This window comes from Borostomias antarcticus, assembly GCF_949987555.1.
Source record: "Borostomias antarcticus genome assembly, chromosome: 14".
In the NCBI taxonomy this organism is placed as follows: Eukaryota; Metazoa; Chordata; class Actinopteri; order Stomiiformes; family Stomiidae; genus Borostomias; species Borostomias antarcticus.
Window position 1 is genome coordinate 5,764,885 of NC_140247.1, and position 18,111 is coordinate 5,782,995.

Genomic DNA, 18,111 nt, shown 5'->3' on the forward strand with positions numbered 1-18,111 from the left:
CCAATAACACCGAGCCGTTGCTCTGAATCTGCCGTTTTGCACGTACACACATTCTTCCATTTAATATCTGTGTGTACACTAAGAAGAAATGATTCTCTGAGGAATTATATGCCACAAGGAACCACTCTTAAAAGGTTTGACTTACAGTGTAAGGTATATGTAGTGTTGCTGTAAATATGTACAGTACAGGTGAAAATATGCTGTTACGTGAAAAGTCAGCATTATTAAGGTGTCTCGAATAGTCTTTGACAATGCAATAATGAAAATAACCAGACTAAGATGTTAGAAGACATTTAGAATATATTTAATTATTAAGCCAGTCAAATACAAAAAGTGTCACATATGTGCTTTTGCCTACAGCAAAAATCAAAACTACAAACCAGGAAAATACAACTGCCAGTAATTACAGCAAACCTTTCAAAGTGCAATTCCTCTGACGTCTCAATTGAAGTTGAACTAATTTGTAATTATGTGTGTCCAGTCAATAACATGCTGGTTCTGTCCAAATGTATTTACACAAAACCTTAACAGGACATCCACCTTCTCAAGTCTGATACACACTCATTAGGGGAGGGTCTATCTGAACATGGATATTTACCTAATGACTAAACTGATTCAAAGGAGATAGGGTAGTATTAATTCACCACCAAGACAATGTCACACTAAAGCAGGGATCTGGACTGTATCTGTGTGAGAGGGTTTGTCCCGGTGTCCCGGTGATTCACAGGTCAGTTGGACAGTGAGTCAGAATGGGTTTGCTGGTCTGGGAGGTGGATGAACGGTGCATCCATAGACATCCTGACAGAGAGGTTCTCTGAGGTGGTGAGATTACACTGTGAGACGGCGAGTCTGGGGCTCACAATAGCAGCAAACTGCTTCCTTCCCTCACTACACATACTGAACATGGATATTTCCAAAGTTCTACGCATTCTGAATACACTGGAGTCCTTTGAGAAGGGTATCAGATAGGGGCAGGAACTGAAGAAAGGAAGCCATTCAACACTATTGGGGCAAGGCCTGGCAAGGGCACAATTGATGACCCAATCCTCCAGATACAGAACAGGGTGGACAAACTACCTTGAGGTGTGATGATACGCCCCTGTCTCTCAGGAGAGGTGAGAATATTGGAGAGAACTCAATAATGTCAATAAAGTAAAAATGCTGGAATATAATGAGATTAGGTCCATCAGGTGGTTTGATGAGAGGGGAACTAGTTCTGAGTGTGTTTGTTGAGGTTGGTGTATGTATCAGGCACAAACATACAATGTCAATAGTTACAATATATTGGGAGTACACCAACAACATAGAAAGAACAGCATTACTAAAGACAATGATTTACACTTATTCAATGCAACTATCAAAACAGTAGATTAAAAATAACTTATCAATAATCACAACCATGTTTTTGGTATGATACCATAAAAATTTGTTTCCCCAAAATGTTAGTATTTCAACAATCACTTTTTGAACAGTTACACATTATGGTACAGTTCTAACATCAATGGTACTGAACATCTTTAAATGAAACATTCACATTACGATTTCTATGACTCAAATTCCAAGGCAATGTACCTATATAGTTATTGGAATGGATAGGCCTACAAGTAGTCTTGTCTTGTGTGTTGGAGAATGGCTCCGTTAGCCTCTATGCTATGGGAAAATCACATAGTCTGGATATAGTCTGGAAATTCATTTTGATCGTTTCAATCTATTCAACAAATGAACAAATGACTTCCTGCATAGAATTACGTGAAGCAGATCCAAAAGTCTCCAAAAATAATAGATACAAAAATCTAAATCATATTTTAATGTGTGTGTATCTGTGTATGTGTGTGTGTGTATATATATATATATATATATATATATACATATATATATATATATATATATTCAGAATAGCGTAAACAGTGTTTCACAAATAGGCTTATAAAACGCAAGTATAAACAACATTACAATAGGGTATCTACAGTTCAGTAGGAAAATTATAGTTGAAATCACACCTTGTCAACTCAAAACAAACTGATTCATGCTACTACCCGAGGGAACCGACACCCTCAGTGCTTTCCAGGGTCAAGACTCGGTCCTCAGTGCTTTCCAGGGTCAAGATTCTGTCGCTCCCTTTTTCCAAAGCCTGTTGTTGTGGACTGATCTACAGAAACGAAAGATGGGGGGTATAAAGTTATTTAAAATTATTTCTCATCTGGTCAGAGCCTCATAACATTGAATGCGGTGAAAATAGATATTACAGGAAGTAGAGAGAGAGAGAGAGAGGGAGAGAGAGAGAGAGGACAGAAGGAGAGATGGAGGGAGAGAGAGAGAGAGAGGGAGAGAGAGAGGACAGAAGGAGAGATGGAGGGAGAGAGAGAGAGAGAGGGAGAGAGAGAGGACAGAAGGAGAGATGGAGGGAGAGAGAGAGACGGAGAGTTGAGGTTTCTAAGGTGTACCTGCGTTCTCTGGTGGCGGCCGGGAGCCCTCCCCTGCTCCTCTGGAGGCGCGCGGCTGGGGGAAGGACGACTGCCAGGGGAACCCCTGCGGACGAGGAGGGGGACAGGGTCGCCTTCAGCTTCACCGCACTCCCATTCGCAACACACAGCTTCAACCCAGCTCACACGTTCTGCCTAAGGACACTAGGAACCTGGCTGGCTCTTCCCCCGCATGTGCACTAACACCTCTATGATCTCTGAGCCTAGACTCGGGAGGCGAGCGGTCTCGGGCGCTGCATGCAGAGGTCTGGTTCCAGCGAACGCTGCAGGTGTAGGTGGTCTAGACCGGAGGAGGGCGGCTCGGGTTGGTATGCAGCCCAGCCCAGCCCAGCGGGCCCGGCCTGAGAGAGACCCTTACCGGGGTGACAGGCTGGAAGTCTCGTCCCGGGGGTGGGGCAGCGGCGGCGGCGCCGGTTGCGTTGGGCGCCCGGGGAGGGAAGTGGATTGGCCAGCCCTCCAGGCCCTGCGGCCCCACCTGCACAAAGGGACCACAGTAGGCGGGTCTCAGCGGGCCGTTTACTGAGTCTGACGAGGGGTCTGATGTGCGCCTTTCCTGCTGGGTAGGGGGAGGCAGAAAGGGGTGGGGGTGGGGGGGTTGTGGTGGGTTGGGTGCACAGCCACCCTGCCGTGGTGTGGGGGCGGGGCATCAACTGTTCCCGATGACCTTTGAACTCCGCCACCAGCCTCTGTTTCCAGCAAACCCTTCTGTTCCCACTGGTTATGACTCATAGGCTCCCACTAGTGTGGATCAGCAGAGGCTAGCGTCCTGAAGTACTGATGATCTGGACAGTGTGTGAACAAGTTGCCCTCTCCTCGCGTTAGCGCTCTCTTTTAGCCACAAGGGGGCGCAGGTGCTCTAGCTTTACACACTTAAGCCCACAGCCGGGCCCTATTCTAGTGAAGGGGAGGGGGGCCAGACGGTACCTGTTTATGGTGTTGCATCTGCAGTCTCTCCAGCTTGCAGCGCTCCGTGCGCTCTCTCTGACACTCGTTCTGCGCCTGGTGGAGCTGGGAGATGAATCAAAACCACAACAAACCCATCAGTAACGCAGAGCAGACGGCGGTCTGGGAAACAGGGCTCACGGGGTGCAGCCGGGAGACAAATCAAACCGACCCATTAGTACTGGTCAGGACGGTGGGACGTTGAATAAACAAAGCTGTGAGTCACCCAGTCGTGGGAAACAAGACTTCCCAGGCGTTTACTTGCATTGATAGGCGACTTTTCTGTCAAAATAAATGTGTTGACTGTCAGATGAAAATCCTATCGGGGGCTCACCTGATTGGTCAGATTGGTCATCTGGCCCTGCAGTCTCTCCACCTGCCGCCTCAAGTCCTCCTTCTCCTCATTCATCCGTTCCCTGTCGCTCCTCTCTTTCCTGAAGTCCTCCTCAAAGATCTTCACCTGAGACGCACACAACACATTCAAGAGCCTAATAGTTCTCACTAATAAGTGTGTGTGTGTGTGTGTGTGTGTGTGTGTGTACGCGCGTCTCACCTGCTCCTTCAGCACAGCTATCTGTGTGAGCAGCTCCTGTTTCCTCAGGTTGCTGGCCCCGTCGCCATGGTTACCACCCTGCCCAGGTGGCTGCTGGGAGGAGGAGGGGGGATGAAGGTTCAGGGCCTCTTCTAACGCCTGGTGGAGAACAACAAGAGTTACATAGAGTCACACCTATATACACACACACACACACACACACACACACACACACACACACACACACACACACACACACACACACACACACACACACACACACACACACACACACACACACACACACGCACCCTATTGAGGCGTTGGATCTCCTTCTCCTGGTACTCCCTCTGCTTGCTGAGGGGCAGCAGCTGGTCCTGCAGGTAGCGCACCTTCTGCTTCAGCTCCACCGTCTCAGAGTTCAAACACTCCTTCTCCCCCTGAAACACACAGCACTGGTGAGCTACACACACACACACACACACACACACACACACACACACACACACACACACACACACACACACACACACACACACACACACACACACACACACACACACACACACACACACACACACACACACACAGCTCCATACACGCGTGATCGCGCACACACACAGATCCATACACGCGTGCACGCACACACACGTGCGCACACACACGCGCACACAAACACACACACAAACACACACACACAAAAACACACACGCACACACACACACACACACACACACACACACACACACACACAGCTCCATACACGTGTGATCGCGCACACACACAGATCCATACACGCGTGCACGCACACACACGTGTGCACACACACACGCGCACACAAACACACACACAAACACACACACACAAAAACACACACGCACACACACACACGCACACACACACACACACACTGAAGTAGTTCATGCTCAGTCAGCCATGGTCCACATATTTTAAGCCGCATTCAAACGATCTTGATCTCGGTCATGCGTAATGGCAGCTACGCAGACGTCATCGCTCATATGACTGGGACCGGCGCGGTGACACAGCAGAGGGCAGGGGGGGTTCTAGAGGACCAGCGCGGTGACACAGCAGAGGGCAGGGGGGGTTCTAGAGGACCAGCGCGGTGACACAGCAGAAGGCAGGGGGGGTTCTAGAGGACCAGCGCGGTGACACAGCAGAGGGCAGGGGGGGTTCTAGAGGACCAGCGCGGTGACACAGCAGAGGGCAGGGGGGGTTCTAGAGGACCAGCGCGGTGACACAGCAGAGGGCAGGGGGGGTTCTAGAGGACCAGCGCGGTGACACAGCAGAGGGCAGGGGGGGTTCTAGAGGACCAGCGCGGTGACACAGCAGAGGGTAGGGGGGGGTTCTAGAGGACCAGCGAGTGACACAGCAGAGGGCAGGGGGGGTTCTAGAGGACCGGCGCAGTGACACAGCAGAGGGCAGGGGGGGTTCTAGAGGACCGGCGCTGCCAGAAACGACATGCGTTCTCGTGGGAGCGTCAGACCGGTGGAAGGGAAAGTACGCAGGGTTCTGGTCTCCACCGAAAGTGATAACAAGCCTTTTGACTGATGTGGGGAACGACGACAAGGTGGAACCGAGCCGAACGCGTCGCCGGAGCGTCAGGAACACGTGGACCGCGACCGTTCCGCACGCACACACCGCTCTCACCTGTACGTTCTCGATCTTGGACTTGGCCAGCAGCAGCTTCTTGTCGTAGTCACGCTGTCGCTGCTCTCGCTCCGCCTCCAGCTCCAGCACGGCCTTCTGGGAGTCGGCCAGGCGCTGCCTGAGGTCTGTGATCTGGACGGGGAGAGAGAGAGAGAGGAAGAGAGGGAGAGAGAGAGAGAGAGAGATAGAAAGAGAAGGACAGGGAGAAAGAGAGAAGACCAGACATTACACGCATGCATGCACACACACACACACACACACACACACTCACACAATTATAGTGTAAGTATTGTTTTTGCCAATAGAAAGAGAACACTGTCGTATGCTGCCAGCTTTTATACAAACACGGTTGAAAGAACCTGAAAAATAACAGACCCAACTAGTACGTCTGTGCAGTTGAAGCTAGGCTGGACATACATGACACACACAAAGAACACTGTGCAGAGCCAAGTGAATGACGCACACAGTGTGCGTGTGTGTGTGTGTGTGTGTGTGTGTGTGTGTGTGTGTGTGGGTTAGTCAAGGTTAACCCCCTTGAGACCAGTGTTTGCGTGGTAGGACGTGTGTAGTAGGATGAGCGTGTGGGAGTGTGTGTGTGGGAGTGTGTGTGTGTGTGTGTGGGAGTGTGTGCGTGTAGGCGTGCCTGACCCCCTGCCTGCACCACAGCAGGAAGTCAGTGGGTACCAGAAAGGTGAGGGGAATTCTGTCTGAGGTGTGACAAGGCCCTGCGGTGTGAACACAGTCTGTGCCGGTGTGCCATGCACAAGAATGCACCTTTTCCACCACACACACACGCAGACACACACACACGCACAGACACACACACACGCACACACACACACACACACACACACGCACACACACACACACACACACACAGACACAGACACAGACACACACACACACACACACACAGAGAGAGAGAGAGAGAGATCAACCCACATGCGTGCATATCTGAACTGTTTCCACTTCTCACACTTCTTGATCCTCCTAGAAAGTACCCTCCTGTGTTCAATGTTACACTGACTGAAATCTCCCATCATCTGTGCTTGAGGGTCAGGGGTCATGTATGGGGTTCATGACACCTGAACGGCTGAAACGGCATCACAGTCTGTCTCCGTAAACCGGTCCCCAGGAGCAGATCTAGGATCAGCTGTCTCTCACCAGTACCGTACCTTCTGTTCAAACTGGGACTTCATGGAGTTCCACTGGATGTCCCACTGCTTGTTCACCTCCAGAACCTGTGAGACGCAGACGGAACCCGGGACAGAGAAACACCAGGTTGGCGACCGGATCGAATACGTAACGCAGAATTTCCTGTGTGACAAAACGGAACGGCACGGGACTCACATCCTTCCTCTGCTTCTCCAAAAGCTTGATCTTCTTTTCGTACACCTCAGGGTCACAGGGCTTGGTGGGGGTTTTCTCTGCAGCTTTCCCACTCTGGGGGGGTTTATGAAACAGTCCTGAATCTCCCTTCCACTCTCTCTCAGCCTCACACACTACCACTGCACATTAACGCCCCCAACACGGACACATTCACTTACACTTCACTTAACAGTGCTTTAACATAAAGCCTAATTTATACTTTGTGAGACAACCCACGATTTTTTGTCTCATGGATGTCCTTTGGAACATCTCACAGGCTGTGAGCCACTTGGCTCATAGCTCCTGGAATTTCTAGTGGCTCACACCGTGTCATTATGTCTCACAGCTTTGATTGGTTGACTGGCCTGGGGATACACAACGATTGGTTGACTGGCATGCCCTGCCTTCCTCCTCCCAATAAAATACGACTGAGGATTGCTTCTTCCTCCTCCAGCATTAGTAAATCTATAGCATCCGGCATCACCATAATTGCTTGGGTGAAAACTGAGGTAAACAAACCAGTATATGTGGTATCTACAGCTCAGTGCAGTTCCTACATTGCGGTGGACGCTTGTCAGTGAGCCGATCTATCGAGTATAAGATCTATGAGCCATGAGGTGTCTTATGAAGCATAATCTAGGCTTTAAGTCCCCACTGATCTATGTAATCTGCTAAATGACAAAGACAGCAGTGGTACTGTATAGTGTAATGACAATGTCTTATTCTCAAACAATTCATCATTTTTCAACATCACACAATGTGAGAATGGCGACATTTACTGGCGCACACACACACACACACACACACACACACACACACACACACACACACACACACACACACACACACACATCCCTAGAAGACAGTGGAGCCATTCAAATGTGACAAATAAAACAACTATTATATAACAATTTTTCCCCTCCCCGGGGATTATTAAAGTTAATCTCATCTTATCTTTCTTCTTAACTGAACTAGCCACAAGGATCCCATTCAGGGAACATTTGCGTACCTTCTGTGGCGTGGAGACCTCCATCTTGGATCTTACGCTGGCAGATTCCTCTTTGAGTGGCTCTTCTTTAGCCTCCGCAGACTCGCTCTCTGCCGCCGTCGCAGCTGCTGCCGCCGCCCCCTCTCCCGTGACCAGCTCCTTCAGCGTCTGGTTCTCCTGCCTAGTACAGCAGCCAGAGAGGGGAACCAGAGAGAGTGTCAGCGCCCAGCCTTCACCCAACAGTCTGCCCTGGTCAGCTCCCCTGGTGTCTGTCCAAAGACAAACGGCAGGACATCCTCTGGGAAGAACCTAGAATGCCCAGAAACAATATGGGAGAATACTGGGCGAATACGCAAAGCAAAAGTGAAAGCCTTATATTCTATTTCATGACCCACCAGGATATATGGTTTTTAGTTTGAGTAGAGGCAACTATAGGGTTTTTAGTTTGAGTAGAGGCAACTATAGGGTTTTTAGTTTGAGTAGAGGCAACTATAGGGTTTTTAGTTTGAGTAGAGGCAACTAGAGGGTTTTTAGTTTGAGTAGAGGCAACTATAGGGTTTTAGTTTGAGTAGAGGCAACTATAGGGTTTTTAGTTTGAGTAGAGGCAACTATAGGGTTTTTAGTTGGAGTAGAGGCAACTATAGGGTTTTTAGTTTGAGTAGAGGCAACTACAGGGTGAACACAAGTACCGGCATCAAGACAGAACCAAGTAGCAGAATGGATCTGAAGGCAACAATGACGACCCACATTCAAACATTGGACATCTGGAATATGTAGAGGTGGGTTGTATGCCCACCTCCCTTGTTCTCTGTAAAGCGCATTGTGTTGCCTCTGGGTATGAAATGCACTATACAAATAAAGCTTTGATTGATTGATTGACATGAAACAGCCAAAGTTATAATAGTTTAGCTTTTTTCATTAGTTTTTATTTTTATATCGTTTTAACTTTTTTGTTTTCAATTTCAGTTACGTTTTTAAAGCTGGTTTGCTAGTTGTTGTTTTTTTATGCTTAGTTTTAGTTTAGTTTTTATTAGTTTCAGTATTAGTTTTAGTTTAGTTTTTTCTGCGCTAGCCTCGTAAGACTATCCTGATCTCGCGAGCTCATGTTGTTTCACTCCGTGTGAAACAAACCATCTGGACCACGTCAGGTTACTTCTGCGCAGGGGCACAGCTAAAGACAAAATGGAGGATAGATTTCATATCCACCCAAAATACTAGGCTTATGTATGAGATGAACAATACTTTTTTTTTCAGTAAACTGAAATGATTTTTCACACCTAGTTTTCGTTTATTAGTAAGTTTTCGTTAACTATAATAACCTTGGAAACAGCTAGAAATTACAAGAGATGAGGTCACTGCCAGTTCTGGGAAGTGAGAGTCTAATGTCCCCTGCTTGAGAGGTGAGGTAATCATTCCCAGTTCCAATATAGATCCCAGCCATGATGCAGACGGAGAGCAGACGTCCTCGCGCCACCGAGGGGGCAGCAGGAGGTCAGACCAGGGGGCAGCAGGAGGTCAGACCAGGGGGCAGCAGGTCAGACCAGGGGGCAGCAGGAGGTCAGACCAGGGGGCAGCAGGAGGTCAGACCAGGGGGCAGCAGGAGGTCAGACCAGGGGAGGGGGCAGCAGGAGGTCAGACCAGGGGGCATCAGGTCAGACCAGGGGAGGGGGCAGCAGGAGGTCAGACCAGGGGGCAGCAGGAGGTCAGACCAGGGGAGGGGGCAGCAGGAGGTCAGACCAGGGGGCAGCAGGAGGTCAGACCAGGGGGCAGCAGGAGGTCAGACCAGGGGGCAGCAGGAGGTCAGACCAGGGGGCAGCAGGAGGTCAGACCAGGGGAGGGGGCAGCAGGAGGTCAGACCAGGGGGCATCAGGTCAGACCAGGGGAGGGGGCAGCAAGTCAGACCAGGGGAGGGGGCAGCAGGTCAGACCAGGGGAGGGGGCAGCTGGTCAGACCAGGAAAGGGGGCAGCAGCAGGTCAGACCAGGGGAGGGGGCAGCAGCAGGTCAGACCAGGGGGCAGCAGGTCAGACCAGGGGGCAGGAGGTCAGACCAGGGGGCAGCAGGTCAGACCAGGGGGCAGCAGCAGGTCAGACCAGGGGGCAGGAGGTCAGACCAGGGGGCAGGAGGTCAGACCAGGGGGCAGGAGGTCAGACCAGGGGGCAGCAGGTCAGACCAGGATTAGCAGGAAGGGGAAAATCACCTGAGCTGTTCCAAGTCTCGATTTCTCAGCAGAAGATCCTCTTCCATTTTCTTTCGAAGCTCATTGTTCTCCTGCCTCAGCTGCTCGCACAGTGTCTATAGACACACACACACACACACACACACACACACACACACACACACACACACACACACACACACACACACACACACACACACACACACACACACACACACACACACACACAGTCAGAAACATCATTCTCTTACACCAGTTGTCTGCAACCTTCAGCTCAGGAGCTGCATGTGGATCTTTAGCCCCTCTCCAGTGGCTCCCTGGCTTTGACAACAATTATATGGAAATGAACAACTAAATATTTATTACTATTAAATACATTTATTTATTACTAAAATAAATGGTCATGTTGGCAATCAAGTTAGATAACTAGCAAGATAGCAGCAGACAGGCTAATCCCGCATAAAAATTCCCCAGAATGCAGGAAATGAGTGCTTTACGCTCACAATTTCCTAGGGGGAGGATACCTAGCGCCCTCCCCCTCTCTTAATGTGTCCCCCCTGGGTGCGTACCACCAAGCCTGAAATCACATCTAGGAGAAACACTGCCTTCCATTATGAGGCTCAAATTTTGCGGCTCCACTCAGATATTGGGAGTACAGGACGCCCATCTTACGCAAGACAGAAACATGCCTGTACTTCAAACGTGTCCAGGGTTCTCCGTTTACATTTCTGCGTATTCCCAACAACGTCTCAAAGTGAAGCAATGCTGTTTTTTTTATTAGATCACTTTACAGTCGCTGCTGCTATTACAAAACAACAGAAAAGTAGTTCTCCGTAACATCGGAATTTCCAGTAATGGAAATGTGTACTTGTCTCTGTCCTAGCCCCGCAGTGGTGGAATGAACTGCCCACTGATGTCAGGACAGCAGAGTCGCTGCCCATCTTTCGTCGCAGGCTCAAAACTCATCTCTTCAAGAAGTACTACAACAATCCTCCCTCCTAAGCACCTATTGTATTGTATTGCACTGTACTTTAGATTGCTATTCTTGCACTTTGCCTTCAGCACTACATTATGCTCTTAGTCACTTGTTTTAGAAAGAAGATGCACTTGTGAGTTCTGGCAAGTAGTAGTACATTGGCTTTTCCTACGTTAAATGCAATTATTGTTAGTCGCTTTGGATAAAAGCGTCTGCTAAATGACTGTAATGTAAATGACTGTAATGTTGTCTGTAACCCTTCCACAGGGTTGTTGAGGTAGTGTTTCACAGGGCTTTCAGTTCTGCACGGCTCTGGGCTCCTTGACTACCTGTGGCCTGCTGTGTGTGTCCTGACCGGCTGCCTACACATGGGTCTCACACACTCCTCATCTCTAGCCCCATCAGCCTGCCCTAGGTGTGTGTGTGTGTGAGTGTGTGTGTGTGTGTGTGCGCGTGTGTGTGTGTCACCACTCACCTGCAGGAGGGAGGTCCTCTGCTCATTCTTCTGGACCTTGGAGGAGAGGTGGTGGAACTCCACGGCCATGCGGCCCAGGTGGGCCAGCAGCTGGTTGGGATTGGACTCCTCGGCGAAGATGCTGAAGGAGCTCTCCAGCCTCTGCAGCTGGCTGGCCAGCTCCAGGTTCTCCTGGGGCAGATGCACCGCCCCGGTCCCCGCGCCCGCCCCTGCCTGGACATATGGAGATGGAGAGACACGCTCCGGTCAGTCCCTCGCCAGACGCCAGGTGGGTGACCATATCCAAACCACATCTCAGCCACCAGAGAGCACCGGGACACAGAGAGCCCATCTCGCTCCATGCTCCGTGAATTATTCTCCTCATAAACGGTAAGATGTCGCATTTTTGCCTTTACAGTGTAACCTACATTTTCAGTCATCATTTGAGCAAAGACTACGTCCAGTTCCATAGAGAGGTAAAGGCTCCTACGGCTTTGTCCGTCGACTTCAAAGGCAAAAAAAAATCTATTGTGGTTGATGACTCGTGATCCTGCGATCCTCGTGATGATTCGTGAATCTGCACCTGGCAGGAATATTATCTTACTAATATTCTTTCTTGGTCATGCATTCCCTGAGGTGTGTGTGTGTGTGTGTGTGTGTGTGTGTGTGTGTGTGTGTGTGTGTGTGTGTGTGTGTGTGTGTGTGTGTGTGTGTGTGTGTGTGAGAGAGAGAGAGAGAGAGTGTGTGTGAGTGAGTGTGTGTGTGTGTCTGAGTCAGTGGTGTGATTCTGGTCAGTAATAATAATCCTGGACTTTCCCCCTTGCTGACTCAGTCTGGAGATACCAGTATTGAGTTAGCTGTTGAGTCACTGTACAGAGGATATTTTAAAGTTCCTGATATGGGAAAATGGCCCTAGAGAAAAAGTGGGCAAGCAGGAAACTTGAGAAGCATTTTTGTCTCGAGCAATATGGAACTAAAAATAGAGTTATAATATGCAAGAAGAGAAATTCCATAAAATAGCAAGCTGAATATTTGTGAAACATTTTCCTGCTAGGGAGGTTGGGTATTTACCGTCTGTGGATCTGGGGTCTTCTCTTCCATATTCACCACCTCAAACTCAGACAAACCCTCCTATAGACACACAATGGGCAGCAAGGATGCCATCGTAGGAAAACAGTCTGTCACATTCAAAACAAACCTGGCTCGGCTCAACACACAGCGCCAGTGAACTGTTCAGACTGAACACCAAGCTACGTTCAGTTTGCACTGGCTGGAAGCAAGGAATCAGTCACAGAACCGGGCATAAAAAGTGCATTCCAGACACATTTTCAGCCCCTGGATAAGTGTAAGAAAATCAGAGAAAACATCAAGAGGAAACCGATGCAATAATCTGTGTAAACCTGCATAGAGAATGTTCATCTGGAACACATCCAAAGCCCAGAGGACAGTAGGATCTCCCATCATTCAATGTGTTTCCCTCTGTGAACCTCCGTCTACTCACAGTGGGCTGCTCTGTCTGGAGGGCCTTTCCTGGGACGCACGACTGGCCCTCTCTCTGGTCAGCACTGGGGTGGCCCAGCAGCTTACCTTGACCTGGAAAAGGGGAATAGGCAAAGGTCGCGATGATATGACAGACGACTGTAAATTTATGGCAAAAGATAAAAGTCATGATTCAACAACAAAAACAACGGGAGAAAGAGACAGAAATAATAATATCGAATAATAATGTAGTGAGAGCACTAATAAACAAAACAAAAACAAAACACTAATAGTGTGCTACATTTATTGCAACCTACAGCCAGTGAGAGTGATTGGACCTACCCTGTGTCTCTGTCTGGATGGGTCCTCCCATACACAGGCTCGTGGCGAAGCTGGAGGACTTGAGGGCCTCGTTGTCTCTCACCAGCTCCTCCACCCTCTGACGCAGGCGGGACGCCTCTGTCTGGGACTCCTCCAGCAGGTCTCCTACACAGACAACCAGCCGCAGACCGTTCCAAACGATCAATGTCGAATCTTTGCCTTGGGCTTAAATCTAATCTTCATTCACCTGGGTTGTTCTCACAGAGCCCTGGGTTGGGACACTGCAGCGGTGTCAACAGTGACAACATGTTAGCTGAGCCTGACTCGTCTGGTCTGGAGGTGGACCATGAGAATCCAACCGACAGAAGCTAGGACCGTTTACGTGACTCATGACAGAACCACACAGTGTCACTTAGGCGCACACACTCACTGGAGAGACATTCACTGCGAAGACGACAGCGCGTTGCTAAAGAATGTAATCAGGTTTCCCCACATTCCACCTGGAACGTTCCACATGAGAAAATAAACATGTGTGAGTCATGAGTCACATGGTCAGTTTGGACCGATGAGAGTGCTGCTGCGCTGTCAAAGCGCCACCACATTGACAAGCTACGATCAAATTGGGGATGGACCCAACGTGAAATTCTGGGCCGATACCCATGTTTGGGAAACAAATCAATTTTGACTATAAAAATAAATATTGAACTGAAGTCTTTCAGCCCTTCATCACACTATCTTTGAATGAGCACACATTCCATCATTCGCATTTAGGAAACAACCTTTAATAATATTTCACATGACGTGATTCTTTTTGTGAAAAATAACTGTTTCAAAAGCCTTTTTATCCTGCTATCCAACTACCTACTCCATGAAAATAATTATTCAGTACTTACATAGCCGACAAAAATATTTTTAACTAACATAAATTTAATGTGATTAAATATCAATGTAAAAGCAATTAGAAAATCTATAAAATATCTATTTAAAAAAAAATACAAATCAAAGATACAAATCAGTCACTGCCATCGGTGAATGTCATCTCATTTGCCGATAGGCCGATTGCAGTCAACAAGGCGAAAATTGTCCGACAGGCTAAATTGGTGCATCCCTAGCTACAATAAGTATGGTGAACTAAAGGTTGTGCTCTGTAGCGATTAGTAACGGTCACCAATACGTCTCCTACCAGCCGCACGCAGCTACATACAACAAGATACACAGTGAGCAACAGGTTCACTAGACCAGAAATATCAGCATCCTCTCACGTCTGTATTCGTTTAGAATATCTCCCATCAGTCCTCAGCCCATGCAGCGCTGTCAGCAGGCTAACACGAGAGGCCGCGCTCCACGCGCAGCGCAGGTTCAGCGCCCTCCGCCAGCCTAGAGGTCTTACCTAAACTCTTCAGGCCTTTCATCCTCTCCCTCAGCACGCTGTTCTCCTCCAGGAGCAGCCGGTAGCTGCTTCCCCCGCCGGCCTCCTCCCTGGCCTTGGCCTTGGCCTCGCCCCCGCCCGGGTCGTAGATGCGGTACGGGCCCTTTCCCTCCATCGCCACCGCCTCACTCACCAGGCACGGAGCTCTATACTGGGGGAGATAAAACAGAAAGGTCAGCGTCTTTGTCTTTACAGAGGGAGGACACAGGCTGCACTTGTTCCCTACACAACGTGTAATTAGAAAGGCTTGAAGACTGGAAGGAACTACTTTGAGAGAAACAAATAGGCAGGACAAGAATGTTTAGGCTGTCATTACTCTAAACAAACACTATAATACCCTTTGAGAGGATAGAAATAGAGGCTTGATCACATCACATATTTGCTCTGGCTCCCCTACACCATTTACAATGCAAAGGGTAATATTTGACTGCCAGTCATCAAAGGGGACTTCTGCAAATCTATTTCTGGAAACAATTTGAATGTAAGCTACACCATTAAGCTGTCAAGTCATTGAGTGACTCATTGTAAATGTTATACAAATTCAAGACACCCCTTAGAGGCTGAAAATAAGATATTGTCGTATAAAACGTTCAGCAGCCAAATGACACAGCATGAGATGAGAACACAATGAAAGGCAAGCGAGTCCAAGCTGTCAATCAAAAACACAAAGCCTACATAATGAACGATACAGTAAAATGACAGCTACATGGACAGATGATATCCAGCTGATGAGGTTGTCACTTGAGGACGTGATGGCAGGCAGTGCTCGGTACCATGCAGTCCATTTACCACTTTGTCTTTTCGGCCTCTCTTTCTCTCCTCGTTCATAATTGATCGGAAGTATCCAGTCCAGCTAGGACACGGTTCCCTGATCACAGATAAACATGGCAAGCGAGCACCGAGTTACTAGGTAGATCTAACACAGCTCTGACTAGATCTAACACAGCTCTGACTAGATCTAACAGCTCTGACTAGATCTAACAAAGCTCTGACTAGATCTAACACAGCTCTGACCAGATCTAACAAAGCTCTGACTAGATCTAACACAGCTCTGACCAGATCTAACAAAGCTCTGACTAGATCTAACACAGCTCTGACTAGATCTAACACAGCTCTGACTAGATCTAACAAAGCTCTGAATAGATCTAACCAAGCTCTGACTAGATCTAACAAAGCTCTGACTAGATCTAACACAGCTCTGACTAGATCTAACAAAGCTCTGACTAGATCTAACACAGCTCTGACTAGATCTAACCAAGCTCTGACTAGATCTAACAAAGCTCTGACTAGATCTAACAAGGCTCTGACTAGATCTAACCAAGCTCTGACTAGATCTAACAAGGCTCTGACTAGATCTAACAAGGCTCTGACCAGATCTAACAAAGCTCTGACTAGATCTAACAAGGCTCTGACTAGATCTAACCAAGCTCTGACTAGATCTAACAAAGCTCTGACTAGCTAAACACAATGCTTGGTGATTCAACTCGCATATGGACAGCATGTTGCTCTCTCCATCTAACCGATCTAACCTCTCTCCATCTAACCGATGTTGCTCTCTCCATCTAACCGATGTTGCTCTCTCCATCTAACCGATGTTGCTCTCTCCATCTAACCGATAGCTAGCTAGATGATGCGAGCCCTCACTCTGGAGCAGAGAAAGGGAGACTCGCATAAACGCCTAGCTACCTGCTACAGAGCCCAGCTAGCACTAGCTCACATCAGCTAGCAAAGTGATACATCGTCCATGAGTAAGCTTTACTAAACACACTGAGTAAGCTAGACTAAACACACTGGTCCAAACCTCGCCGTGTCCGTTTCTCGAGAGACGTTAGCTGAGTAACTAGGGTCAGCGATAACATGCCTGTGACTAAAGACAGGACAGTAACGTAGCTACCTAGGTAGTGAGCATCTGGCTAGCTGCTAGCATGCTAACGGTATCTACCCAGCAGAGCAACTGGTTCTGCTAGTAACCGGCCAGCAGGCTAGCTACGCTAAGCTAACCGTCTAGCACAACACATCTACAGTCTGCTTCCATCTATCACCACACATCTACAGTCTGCTTCCAAGCAAGCTAACCATCTAGCACAACACATCTACAGTCTGCTACCAAGCAAGCTAACCATCTATCACCACACATCTACAGTCTGCTTCCAAGCAAGCTAACCATCTAGCACAACACATCTACAGTCTGCTACCAAGCAAGCTAACCATCTAGCACAACACATCTACAGTCTGCTTCCATCTAGCACCACACATCTACAGTCTGCTTCCATCTAGCACCACACATCTACAGTCTGCTTCCAACCGTTTACCCTGGCTAACCATCTATCACAACACATCTACAGTCTGCTTCCAACCAAGCTAACCCTCTATCACAACACATCTACAGTCTGCTACCAAGCAAGCTAACCCTCTATCACAACACATCTACAGTCTGCTACCAACCATTACCCTGTGAAACATAACGCCGCAGTTGTCAGATAGTTAAATTGAGGATAAACCCAGAACAGATGGATCTGGGGCTGGTGATGGCTGCTAGCTACCTCTCAGCTCAGGGGCCTCTTCGTCTGCCCAGACAGGACCTCTATGCGGAAGTGGTTCTGATGGAACCCAGACAGGACATCTATGCGGAAGTGGTTCTGATGGAACCCAGACAGGACATCTATGCGGAAGTGGTTCTGATGGAACCCAGACAGGACATCTATGCGGAAGTGGTTCTGTCTGATGGAACCTGGGAAATTCCGCCTCGACCGTCTGATGTGAACAGCTGTGGTTCCCAGAGGCTCGCCGCAGTTCAAAGGCCAAACAGGCAACACTTACACAATATGCATTCTTTTTCTAAAGAATATTTGCAACACTACAGCTTCATAGTTAAGGGCTTTAATCTAACAATTCTAGTTTGTAGTGATTTATTATGTCCACGGTGATTATATCTGCAGATGCATTAATGCAGTGTAGGTAGTCTAGCCTACTGACATTTAATTAGGCTGAAATTCCCTAACCCATTCTAAATGATGGTTACTATGCAAAATGCAATGCAATGCAATTGTCACTGTATTCTCAAGCAGATCATGTTGACGGAGAAACTGCTCACTTAAGCGTAATAGTGACATCTTGTGGAAGTCTACAAGAGGTCAACCCTTATCATCAGCATTTACACCATGTTCTATCCATGATTGGCCCAATAGCAAAGAGCGAGACAGTATGTTGTCCATGCAACACTTTAAACTTGGTCCAAAATGTCTTATTTCTGCTCTCTCACTTCCATCCTCGACTCACCTCAACCCAGGACCC

General features: G+C 48.3%; 1 protein-coding gene across 6 annotated transcripts; it reads right to left on the reverse strand.

Annotated features, from left to right (window-relative positions):
* Positions 1 to 299: 299 nt before the first annotated feature.
* Positions 300 to 17,556, reverse strand: tnip1 (TNFAIP3 interacting protein 1). Of its 6 annotated transcripts, none has more exons than XM_084448378.1 (19): positions 17,361 to 17,556; positions 15,607 to 15,685; positions 14,779 to 14,968; positions 13,410 to 13,553; positions 13,090 to 13,181; positions 12,660 to 12,719; positions 11,610 to 11,822; positions 10,180 to 10,274; positions 8,003 to 8,162; positions 6,976 to 7,068; positions 6,801 to 6,866; positions 5,626 to 5,757; positions 4,269 to 4,397; positions 3,979 to 4,116; positions 3,760 to 3,885; positions 3,408 to 3,491; positions 2,842 to 2,958; positions 2,445 to 2,529; positions 300 to 2,149 (listed from the first exon to the last, which is right to left on the reverse strand). In XM_084448378.1, the coding sequence occupies exons 2-19, from the start codon at positions 15,643 to 15,645 to the stop codon at positions 2,085 to 2,087; spliced, it is 2,028 nt and encodes a 675-aa protein (XP_084304504.1). In that variant the 5' UTR covers positions 15,646 to 15,685; positions 17,361 to 17,556; the 3' UTR covers positions 300 to 2,084. The 6 variants fall into 6 exon arrangements, with proteins under 6 accessions (XP_084304504.1, XP_084304501.1, XP_084304500.1 ...); XM_084448375.1 differs by having other exon boundaries at positions 2,842 to 3,036; XM_084448374.1 differs by having other exon boundaries at positions 2,842 to 3,039.
* Between the last annotated feature and the right edge of the window lie 555 nt (positions 17,557 to 18,111).

Bases quoted from the DNA above. Each gene is read 5' to 3' on its own strand.
- tnip1 (XM_084448374.1), bottom strand. From the start codon at position 15,645: ATGAACGAGGAGAGAAAGAGAGGCCGAAAAGACAAAGTG. The intron at 8,163-10,179 runs GTGATTTTCCCC...CTGCTGTACTAG, and splicing joins CGAGACTTGGAACAGCTCAG to GCAGGAGAACCAGACGCTGA. The intron at 5,758-6,800 runs GTACGGTACTGG...CTCCCCGTCCAG, and splicing joins AGTCCCAGTTTGAACAGAAG to ATCACAGACCTCAGGCAGCG.